At 38.4% G+C, this 11,965-nt stretch overlaps 1 protein-coding gene across 3 annotated transcripts in view; it reads right to left on the minus strand.

Moving 5' to 3' along the window:
• Positions 1-4,236: 4,236 nt before the first annotated feature.
• NDUFAF6 (NADH:ubiquinone oxidoreductase complex assembly factor 6) overlaps positions 4,237-11,965 on the minus strand; it is a gene marked incomplete at its 5' end in the record, with an annotated part of 20,155 nt that continues 12,426 nt past the window's right edge. For 2 of the 3 annotated variants that reach the window (XM_081996872.1, XM_081996873.1), the window contains 4 exons: positions 4,237-4,381; positions 4,886-4,942; positions 8,709-8,810; positions 10,654-10,787. In XM_081996872.1, the coding sequence (XP_081852998.1) occupies positions 4,253-4,381; positions 4,886-4,942; positions 8,709-8,810; positions 10,654-10,787 (422 nt within the window). In that variant the 3' untranslated portion in view covers positions 4,237-4,252. The remainder of the gene's footprint in view (positions 4,382-4,885; positions 4,943-8,708; positions 8,811-10,653; positions 10,788-11,965) is intronic. The other variant, XM_081996874.1, reaches the window with a different exon arrangement.

An 11,965-nucleotide genomic window follows, 5' to 3' on the forward strand; every position in this document is an offset into this window, starting at 1 on the left:
TGTGTATTATGTACAGCAGAGGAAAAAAAAAGGGGGGGAAGGTGTCTTTTTTTAGGAAATTCCAACCTTCTAGATATTAACTGATGGTTACAGCTTTAATTTTTTATTATTATTATTACTCCCTTTGGAGTCTTTTGATTAATAAAATACAAAGTTTGAACAGCCTGAGTAAAAAGGGAGTATGGTCAGTGTAGGATGCACAGGGCAAAATAATCCTCAGCTCCAGACAGCAGTGCGTGAGTAGCTGCTCCTAGACCTTACAGCAGGTTATACAGGAGTAGCCACCACGTACAAATTGCCTTCCACAGCCGACTTGACAAAACAACCTCCACCACTTACTACTGCACAATTAAAGGTTTCACAAGTCCCCCCTCTAGTACGAAGAAAGAAAACCAGCATCCTCCTTTAAAGACTCACAGCTTTTTATCAACGAAACAGAAACGCACACCTATCCTGCCTTTCTGTACAGATACAGAGAGGCCCATCCTAGAACACAGAATCTAAAAGATCCATAGATTAACCCACTGAATATGTAACTTGCCCCCCTTGGAGCAGGATGCCAAACACCATTTGCTTCAGCTGAGAACATGAATCAGTGAATGATTATCCACAACTGGTTGCCTGCCTATAAAGGCAAATACCAATCAATGTATAGCATGAAGAATAATGGATTGCTTGTATATTTTGTCTTGTTTTATGTATCTGTGGATGTTATTTATGACAGTTTTTTACTGGCTTGACTTCAATGGATTCAAAGTCGTTGGGGTCAGCCACATTCAAAAAAATATTCTGTAGATTTAGAGCAAGATTCGTGAAAGCTCAAAAAAAAGATGGAGATTGAGTTTTGAGACAGAAGAACAGGTACAGTTTTGAGAACACAGAGCTGCCATCAGCAAACGCAATGGGAAAAGGCTCTAAGAACATTCAGCATAATGCTGTATCCCCTTCTAAATCCTTTTATAACTAAACCTTTGTAGTTCTTAACCTGGCATCAGAGCAGTAAAAAAAAAAATCCTCACTATTTTGGCAGACTGCTCATAATCATCTAAATGGTTCCTCTTGTATCTTGCTTTGAAAAACACGAGACACAAACATAAAAGAAGAACAGTACACGGCCCTCCCTTTCTGCAGTACACCAGTTCCTATGTTTATGGCTGGAAAGCGTTTTCTGGTAGTTGAACGTTTTGATACTAGAGAGGACGAAAATAAGATGCAGATACTCAGATGCAAAGTTCTGAGGGAAGCAGGGACAACCTGGAGGATGTATTTCTCAAATGTGATGATTGAGATTTTTTCATTTTTCCTTGAAAGTTAATCTTGTCTTTGGTTTGCCTTTACTAAGCTTGTTATACGTTAAGTGGGAAACCAATTAAACTGCAAGATCACAGGGCAAGTGGTGTCTGATGTGTTTCAATTTGTTCAGCACTTTTGACCCCATTGCTGTTACCAACCATGGACAAAATATGATCTGTTACAGCAGTAATACAGTTCTTATGTTTTGCTAGCCTAAACCTGCAAGCCTAAGTGGAAAGAGACTCTGGAACAGACTCCAGTGAACTGCTCTGAAGAGAAATATGAAGATACAATTCTGTGCTTAATCTAAAAGAAAGCACGACCATAAACATCAAAGATACACAGAACATGTAAGGTCACTGAGGAGGACACCCGCTAGACTGCTGCTTCACATGGACCAGGCTAACTACACATGATGTAACTAGGCATGTAAATTATTTTCCAAAGTGTAATTAGCAGCTAGCAAAGACTTGCTGTTTTTCCTAGTTGCTTTTCTGATAAAAATGACCAGTAGGTTAGCACCAATATGAGAAAATATATTGTCAGATTAAAAAAAAGCAAGCAGAAATAGGACAAATATTTGTAGGATGTGGAATTATAAATTATCAGAACTGATGAACGAAATTTCTTATATGGCCCCAATCTCTAATGAGAAATAAAAGCAGATAATGCTAGTGAAAGCAAACAAATTAAGACTACCTTGTTTGACAGGTATTTAATGCCTCCATTCACAACATTGTCCCTCAGGGCAGAATCAAGCATGACCATCCAAGAGCAAGCGAGTTGTTCCCCAAAGGATACAGAAGGAGACATAGATTGCTTATTCAAGCAGCCTCCTGTCATTTGCAATTCAAAGCACTGCTTTACTTTCTGAGGTCACTCAAAACTCTCTTGTGACTGAAGTCATAACTGGAATTTATTTATTCCATATCCTGTTTACTAATTCACTGATAAGTCCCTCTCACCATGCTAACCATTCACTGCATCACATGGCTTCATTTCTACACTAGAACAAATCAGCCCTTCCATTGATGCCTTTGTAAGAACATTGTCAAGATTTGTTCCAATTCAACACAGAAGCAAAGCGCTGGCCTTGTGGCCTGCAAGCAAGATATCACTGTAGCAACTCGATGTACTGGTGATACTGCACAGTTTCCCTTCTCTTCCTATTTACTGTACTGTGCTCCTGCCAAAGGTTAACTTTTACCGGAGAGCAATCCCCTTGGAGAGGACAGACAGGGCTGCCTCTATTGTCCTGACTCAGCACGCTCAGAACAAAATGGGGACCAACTGCAGAAAGAGACATTTCTAACACTTTCTCCAGAACACAAAATAAAGATAGTGAATGTGCAGCTGGCCTGGTAGCAGCAACAGAGCCGAAGCCTTTGCTCTTCATTTGCAGGAAGAGCTGCGGTGCCTGTGTAGGAAGGAAGTATTTTCTTTTCACCAGACCGCTTTGCCACATGCAGGAACACCGTAAGACACAGCAGCTGACTCAAGAAGTGAACAGAGCCTGTTAAGATTTCACTTTTACAAAATAGCCAGTATAATCCTGGTCCAGTACACATGGAATTTTCTAGGTTCCTATCAACCGTGATTAATACAGATACCAAGATTGTGAGCTGAACAAATTCAAAGAGAAATGTCTTACTCAGAAGTAGGAAACTGCAGAATTAACCAAGATGTGTATTGCAAACTGACTTCAAACATGTAAAATAAAATCACTGAATGAAGGATTTAATTTTGGGTTCCTAAGATTTCTACCATGCTGACAGTCTCTGTGATTGAAGAAGTGACAAATTTTGTTCTCAGAAATTCATTATGCAGCATTGCACACTAAAACACAGGATGCTGTTACACAACCAAGCATCTGGGGAGATTAACCCCGATTAAAAAAAAAATCTCTGGGAAAAGCAGCTATTTAATAGAACAAGGATGATGGAAGAATAAACTACCAGATTTGTGCAACTGAATCAAGTTGGATGTTAGGAAGTATTATTTTACCAAACAATAAATCAAACAGAAATATTTACCTTGATCCCAAGAGATGCTGAGTACAAAACTCCCAGTAATTCCCCACCAAAATACCTGAGCAGTGTCTTTACAGAAAGGGAGGACTAAAATGACCTGCAACATTCCAGAATGTGTTTTTTCACAATACCGAAGAAAAGTTGAACCTATGTTGCAATGACAGCTGCGGGCAACAACAGAGAGACGAGAGGCCAGGAGGAAGATACTGCCAAGCTAACAGCAAACTGAAAAAAGCCTTTGGCCAAGTTGGAGATAAAAACTGTGTAAGGGTCCTCTTCATATGTTGTAAAGCTATCCTCCCCGCTGCCTGTAGTCACTTTAGGGCTCAATCACAACATGCAGTTAAATAATTTCTGTATTACAGCTCTTTTTCACCATTCTGAAATTCTACATAAACACTACATAATTAAAAAAGCCAAAGCTTTTCTGACAGTTTTCTTTCATTCAAATATGTGCACTCATTCTTCCAACTATGAAGCATTAGTACTTGCAACAAGTCTGCTCCTTGCACTAAACAGAATTGCTTAGCTGATTTTATAAAGCATTTGCTGAAACTGCTTTTGGCACAAAGCAAGCAGTCTTTTTTTTCTTTTTTTTTCAGTGAAGTGTCAGAACTGTCAGAAGTATCCACTAGCACAGAATTTGTCCAAGAAGTATTCTATCATATTGCTATTATTACAGGAAAGACAAGAAAAGTAATCTCAAGGCAAGGACATATGACTTGGCAGACATGTGAAGCAGAGATATCAGCCTAATATTCCAAGAACAAACTTAACTACTGCCAGCAAGCTGACAGCTACAGTTCATGCGCATCTGCTGCTTCCCATGAACTACAGTTTGCAGAAGTGTGAAGTCAGACACTTAACAATTCTATCTAGTTAAGACACTAAGAAAAAACTCAGCACTCCAAACCCATATTAAAAAGAATTTAATATGTTTTTTTCCAAGATCTAATATATAAATGCAGTGGTAATAATGTGCTCTTCTTTTGTAAGCTTGGATGAAATATATTGAAGTCCACTTTTCGTATATTACATAAATAATCATCTAAAGCAACCTAGAAAAGAAGAAAAAAGCTTAGTCTGTATGGTGCACACAAATAATTGGGCATTAAGTTTAAAAAGCCATACATGAAACCAAATGGGGAACTGCAGAAAGGCTTGACAGTTTGCATGTTTTATTAAGCGGTAACATAGCTATCACATTCAAAAGATATAAAAAAGGCAGGCTTTGTGAAGAGAAGCATTATTTTTTACTAGACCAACCAGCAAATTATAAAAATAGACAAGATTTTGGGCTCTTGCATCAGAACGATGGTCTATGAATATACAGACAGCTGGGGTGAAATTATGTAATCAAAGAAGGATTAGAAGTGTTGATCAAAATTATGAGGTTCCACAGTCAGACACACATGATATTCAGACATTTTAGGTATTACATCCTCCCAAAACAGACATATGAAGCATTAGTTAACCATGCTTAATTTGATACTCTACTTTTCACAAACATATTAGCACAGAAATGAGTCCATCACTTAAAAAGTGCATGATATCACACCCACCGTACAGAAAAAAGCAGGGTATGCCGTCACGGGAACTTTCTTACTGAAAGATCTAGCCTGAAAGCAAATGGAGTAAGGAGGGAGGGAAAAAACAAAACACAAACGTACTTATCAGGAGAATTTAACATTTCAGATTAAACATCAAGTACTCTATGTAATGGTTAGAGCCAACAGACTGTATTATGACGTTCATCCCTTTTTATTTTGACATCGTGAAACTATAATTTTTCATTATATGCAAGCCAGCACCATCCCTCACTGTACACAAAAGTAATTACACGGAAAGTATGTAATACTGGGAGAGGCCTGCTAAATTCTTCTAGCTATCTTTTGACCCTACAGTTTACATATAGTAAACCAATGTAAATTACCATCTTTTGTTCTGACAAAGTTCCAAGTTGCATCTGATTTAATAAAAATGGTTTAACACTTTTTTTCCCCCTACACAAATAACTCTTTGCATCCCAAGAGACAGAAATGATGGAAGACCAGAAATGCATTTCTCTGAGTGCATCTTTTTGGTCCAGTGTTCCCATCAGTCCCAGAAGTCCAGTTATGCTCCATCTATGTTTATGGGACTCTGAAAGGATCTCAGTGCCTCAGGCCATCAGTATCTATGTATAAACAGAGTCTAAACCATGGCTGAATCAAATCTACAATTTAAACCCACTTACAACGCAGGTACATCTAACAGAGCTGAAGCAAATCTTCCTGTAATGCTTGTTTATAAATACAAAATCCCTCCTTGTTTTGGCTTTTCTTACGGGTTAAAAAATACAAACCAACCAACCCACCCACGCAGCCTTTATGAATACTGATGAGCATGCATGAGTTTCTGTTAGTTTTCCATGGATCTTTCCTGACAACTGAGAAAATCAGGCTGAAACTTTAGGAGGGAAAAATACTGAATCTTTATAGAGGGCAAATTATTTTAAAACTCTAAGACGTAATGACATGTGTATGTGTACATATATACATATCTATATCAAAAAAGGAAATGCTCGTCCCTGACCTAATGCTCTGCCTTACTATTATTAATTGCCAGATGAAAAAAGAAAGTAATCTTGCTTGACCTTCTTAACCCAGAATTGCATGTCATTCAGAAAGTATGTTATCTTCTTTGGTAAATTGAGTCCATAACGATCTAGCATAATTGAGATAAATGCAAAAAGCCAAAAGGAGACCTTTTTAAAGAGGACTGGGGGAGGGAGTGCTTAAGAGAAAGAGGGGAAACATGTAAATGTATTTGCAGGCTTTTGAAAGGATCATTGTGGGACTGACAGAGCACTTTTATTATATGCTTTTATTCTAATTCAATTCTATATTCTACAGAATATATTCAATTCAATATTCTATTCAATTCCTAAAGAGAACTGCAATCTTCATTACGTTATTTTGCCCTCTGCTGGTCATCAGTCGCAGTATCAAGAAGAGCTGACCGCACTTCAGAAACTTTTCTCCCAAGATTAAGTGCCACGTTACTACAATATGCTTCATATAACACTGCTGAGACTTCCATTTATTTGAGGATTATGATTTCTTCTGACTGTGAAATGAGGCTGGTAACTGTTACCCTCATCCTCCAAAATATGTGGTTTGTGTAACAAATGCTGAGATTGTTGAAACCTCTCTGCAGGTTTAAACTTTACCCTACCCTGCAATTCCAACTAAGACAGAGGGTAAGTGGCTGAAAAGACCCTCAGGCAAAACAAGATGGTGATTTTATACAGGAGAGCAGATGTATTTAAAGGCACCAGCCCATTACATTCACCTAAAGTCTTGAAATACCCAGCAAATGTAGCCAGCAAAAGCTCATTTCATCCATTAGGGGAGAAAGTATCTTTATCCTTGCATTAGCAAAGACCATCTGATTATCAAGGAGGCTAATACCCTGTTATTACTGCCAGTTATTGCCAGTTCAAGTGATTTGAACACTCTAGAGATCCTGCATTGTCAATTATTCTTCACTGATGATGATGGAGGCTGGAAGCAAGTATTCAGAGAGGAATTTTTTTTACTGTAATTAAGAAGATATAACCCATCCATTAAAAAAAAATAGGGGGGGTGCCAAGATCAACATTAAATTGAATAAAATGCTAATGCTGCCCTAATCTGGTTTCCATGTGTTTATACTTTTCTATGTAGTCTCCAATTACATGATCACACTGCATATTTTCCATAGGACCCTCCCAGTGCATAACATGGGCAGGGCTCTAGGAATGGAGTGGGAAGCAAGGAGGGGTAAGGTTCTGCCTGTTCTCTTCAGAAGCTGGTTGGCATGCTGGGAGCCAGGGGACCAACACACTAAGAATTATCAAATTATCTGAAAGGCTCTGAAGAACTGAATTCCCTCCCTGCTTCCGTCCCAAAGTTTCCATGCAATACCAGCAACCAAATTTTAAACAGCTGGACAATAAATATACCTGGCTTGTTTTCCATGCCTCCCATACCTCATACGAGGCATTTCAGGCCAGGCACTCTACATTTTTGTAAGCCACAACTGCAACCAAAGTCAATGGGGTTTATATACTGTGCATTATGGGTTGAGGGGTGAGGAATAAAAAAAGAAAAATCAAAAGATTTCAGCTTGAACAAAGATAGTGGACAGTTCTGACCTTGCATTTTCTTTGTCTCTGTTCCCTGCTTCTAAATGAAATAAACTGTTCCCTTGGGCATGTGACAGCAAAAACTGAGACATCAGGTGAAACAACATGAGCAGGAATGCATTAAATGAAAATTATAAATAGTCTGTATTAAAAATAAAGCCCAAGGCCACATATTCTTAACAAAAAATAAAAACATTCATCAACTAGCTAACCACTGAGTGAACAAACCAGGGATGCCTCATTTTACCTTCCGGAAAATGAAGAAGGGCTCTCCTGTCTCTACTGCATAAAATGCTGTGATCACAGGTAACACTGTCATTGAGGATTATATTAATGGTGCAAATGCAGAGGTAAATCTGGCATTTCTTTACTTTGAAGTGGTGTCTTTTCAGAATACCTTGGTTGGAAATATTGGGTGCAATACTCAAAGTATACCTGTACATGTACTTGCAAACATAAGAAACTCTTTACAGTGCTTCTTGTGTGTTTTGTCTTCCAGATAAAGGCAGACACAGCATGCTGATGAAACATTCTTTTACTTTTGTATTATGTACCAACAAGCAATTCAGAGCATAGCTAAAATAAGAGCATGAAAGAAAAATAGAGTAGGACTCTGCAGTTCTTCAGGATTCATTATCCACTGTTCCAAGCAAACAAAAGTCTTTTCTAATTCACTTGGCTGCGAGCCAGAAAAGAAATAAACAGAAAGCACCTTTCCCAACATAGCGCTGAGTATGGCTGGTCATGTCAGGGCATGAATACCCCTCCCACACATACACTAACCAGCAGTTAAAGGCAACATGCTCTGCTTTCCTGGCAGCCATTCCACTGTGCTGTAAGTACCACCTGCAGAATTGCTTTCTATGGTGCTGATCCCATGCTGGCGTATAGTTGCATTTATAGAAGTCTGCTTGAAGTTTCTCTCCCAGTAGTAAGGCTTTTAGGCAGTATTGATATATATGCAATTGAACCTGGCTGTGAGTAAATTGCCTCCTGTACATACAGATTAATATAATATTCATACAGAAGTAGTTGTTTAAAAATTTTGTGTGGTGGTTTTTGTTTTTTTTTAATTTAAACTCTCAATGTAATTAAAGGTAAAATGTTTGAAATTAAGTATGCAGCTGTAAGTCTTTAAACAATACACATGCACAATGCTTTGCAAACATTAGCATCAACTATGTTTATTTAAATAAATAAAAGGGAAGGAATCTCACGTGTTCTAGATGAATATGGGCCTGGCTGGCAATATCATAAATTACATCTCTCACATTTTTCTCTTGCTTGCCTCTTATGAAATCCTCTTGTGAAACTCCATGCTAGGCATAGGAAGGAAAATCAAAAAGAAAAAAAAACCTCAATAAATATCAAGTTTCCATTTTAGCTTCTCAAAAACCTGTCCCAGGAACAAAACTAATGACACAAGACTGAAACAGCCTAAATGTTTTACCACTGCCCCCTCCTTTTTTATTTCCCCTTTTTTTTTGTCAGTCACTTGGAAAAAATTCAAGATAACAAAGAGAACAGTTGGTACAGACTCTCTCTGCATGAATTTGTTCCCTAAAGACTTTGTGGTCAGTCAGATAACCAAGTCAGATTTTAAAGTTTTGGGAATTTAGATCAGTTTAGATGCCTAATTTTTAAAACCATAATTCAAGAATCGATATTAAGCAAAGGAAAGCCAGTAACAGCCAACACAGAAGCCATGCTTACTTATGAAATAAGTCATTACCTTGGGATTGGTGTGCACCACCAGGCTTGTAAAAAACCCAAACGAACAAACAAAAAAACCAACCGAAAAACCCCAAACCCAAACTAAACAAACCCATCCCTAAAAACCAAACAAAAAAAACCCAAAAACACCAATCCTGCCCTAGAACCCCCCAAAAACCAACCCCAAACTTATTCTTTGACTATAATGATCAATGTAAGACATAATATGGTATATGCAGAATTACACCAGTTGCCCATTCTTCTCCAGAACGCTCAGACATGTGAAAGCTGTATAAAGGTAGGCAGGTAGGCTTCACAGGAGATACAGAACTCCAGCACAACTCTGCAATACTTTCCAGCAGCTGAAATGCTTACGAGATGTTCCGTCTGCACAGAAGGGATGCAAGCTGTTTTTACAGTTTCACTGTAAAACACCTTCCATGGCAAGGAATGACTGAATTTTCAGGCTACGTTTGAAAAGCTAAAAAGCTGGAAGGCCTCCCACACCATCCAGTCCCAGAAGGGCTGCAAGCAGGGTGCAGCTCCTTTCTGCAGTGTTATAACCCTGACCTATATTAGTATCTACGTTTTTTGCAACTACCTAAATTACTAAACTGCAAATCAAAACTTTCAATTGTATTGAAATTATATTCAGAAAACACTAACACAACTGCCTTAAGCATCACCATAATTACATCAATTTTGGTTAAGTATAAAGAACAGCATTAACATTTAAAAATAAAGACTGGAGATGAAGGTGTAACAGCTGCGATGCCTACAGATCTAGCCAGAGAACTTTAATGAAAAAATTTGAGCTTTAATCCCATTTTACCCAAATTGCAAGATCTGTTAAATTCCAAAGCAAATTAGGTATACAGTTTAAATTGGAGGACTATAAAACCTCCTACAGCAATGTATGGAGTGTATGCTTATAGCTATCAAATATGTAACCAAAAAAACCCAAACCATCCCAAAAAAAACCAAAGAACAAAAACCACCAGCACATGTATGAAAAGGTAGTAAAGAGAAACCTGAGAAGGTTGTGCAGAGGTAAAATTTCTCACAGTGCTTCATTTATGGGTATAGGAAAAGAAAAAAGAAACACAACCCCCCCCCCCAAAAAAAACAAAACCCAGACCCGATTCCATATGTGTATTTCTACACATTAATGGAAAAATTACTGAAAGCTAAAATACTAATACATTTAATTTAAATAAATAAATAAAAACCACTAAGGTTTCATGAAGATCACTCCTCTCACCTCCCAAAAGATATAAAACCATGACAATGGCATATTACTAGGCTACAGCAGGAAGAGTTAAAATAAAGAAAAAAAGTGTTCTATTTCTGGCCTAATAAATTACGATCTCATGTCTAGCATTGAGAGACACAGTTAGAAACTGTTAGAAACACCATACTGTTCAATTCAAGACAACTTGCTTCTCTTACCAACATACAAATGTCCATGGGAAGAAAGACCTTTTGTCTTGTACTGTGATATGGAGTTGCTCTTAAACAGGTAACTATGCCTTGTGCCTTCCCGATGTGACTGGCTGCATGGTCAGCATGGATGTCCCTCACACCTAAAATTGGAGAAATAATATGTTTAGAAACACACTCAGGCCTTTTGACGGGTGTAGTCTTCCCTGATGCGTATCACAGACATATTTAAGGAAAGCTAAGCGTGTTGGTCCATGACAGAACTCTATGTTCATAAAATTGCCTTGAGATATTATCTCAGAGGTGCAAAGCAGCAGGCAAATTCACTGATTCCAGGAGCAAGATGCACTCTTCCAGGAGCAAGGTGCCTCTTAGTGTTGCTGCAGTTTCTGCAAGGGTATACTTAGCAGAGCAGCACCTATTCAGATATAATATATCAGTACACAAACTCATTTTCATTGGCATGTCCTCTCCCAGGATAACAGTATTCCAAGAACTGCTTTTCCTGCCAGAAAAATCATTCAAATGTGAGATTCCTGACAAGCATTAATCCTTACAGCGTGGTTTCACGATTAGCTGCAGCTGATTCAGCAGCATACTGAAGCCAAAGAGAACGGTCCTACACTTCCTTCCTGGAACCCTTATTTCTGCCACCTCTCTTACGCTGTCATGGGCAATGCCGCAGCAGCATGGCAAACTGAATCAGATCGCCAAAGAAATGGAAAACTAACTTTAGTTACTGTATGGGCACACAACTGTGAGAACTGAAAGAGGAGGGAGATGAGTCGGGCAGAGCAGCACCACTACTCTACGTGGCAAGACCATAAAAGGTTGGCTTAGACTGATCATAAAGCCATGTTTTCACAGCACTGACCCAGGATAAAACGAAAAATTAAAGGAAAATTGAAGTTAAAACCACAAAGCTCTAACAGAAGAAGCATTGTACAAAGAGAGAAATGAGGATATAGGAATTACAGACCAGTGAGCCTAACTGACACATGAATACGATACTGGGTGTACTAGATTCACTGCCCAAACCTGCCTGAGCCTTTTGTGGGTCTTGGAAGCCTTTGCAAAACAGCAGCTACTGACAGACTACATGGACTTATTTTGGCAATGGCAGCAGAAAGCTGAGTGTGGCCTGGAGGAATCAATGGATATAACTTACTGATACTGACTGGGCAGCTCAGGCTTTACATATAACTAGGAATTAGGGAAAAAAAAAAAAGCTTGAAGAGTAAGACTTAACAATGACTCATGCTCAACCTGGGAATATACCCCAAAATTGAGGTTCTGAAAAGGTTTAATAAAATTATTGGGT

The sequence above is a fragment of the Phaethon aethereus genome, assembly GCF_964289735.1.
Source record: "Phaethon aethereus genome assembly, chromosome: 2".
NCBI classification, from domain to species: Eukaryota; Metazoa; Chordata; class Aves; order Phaethontiformes; family Phaethontidae; genus Phaethon; species Phaethon aethereus.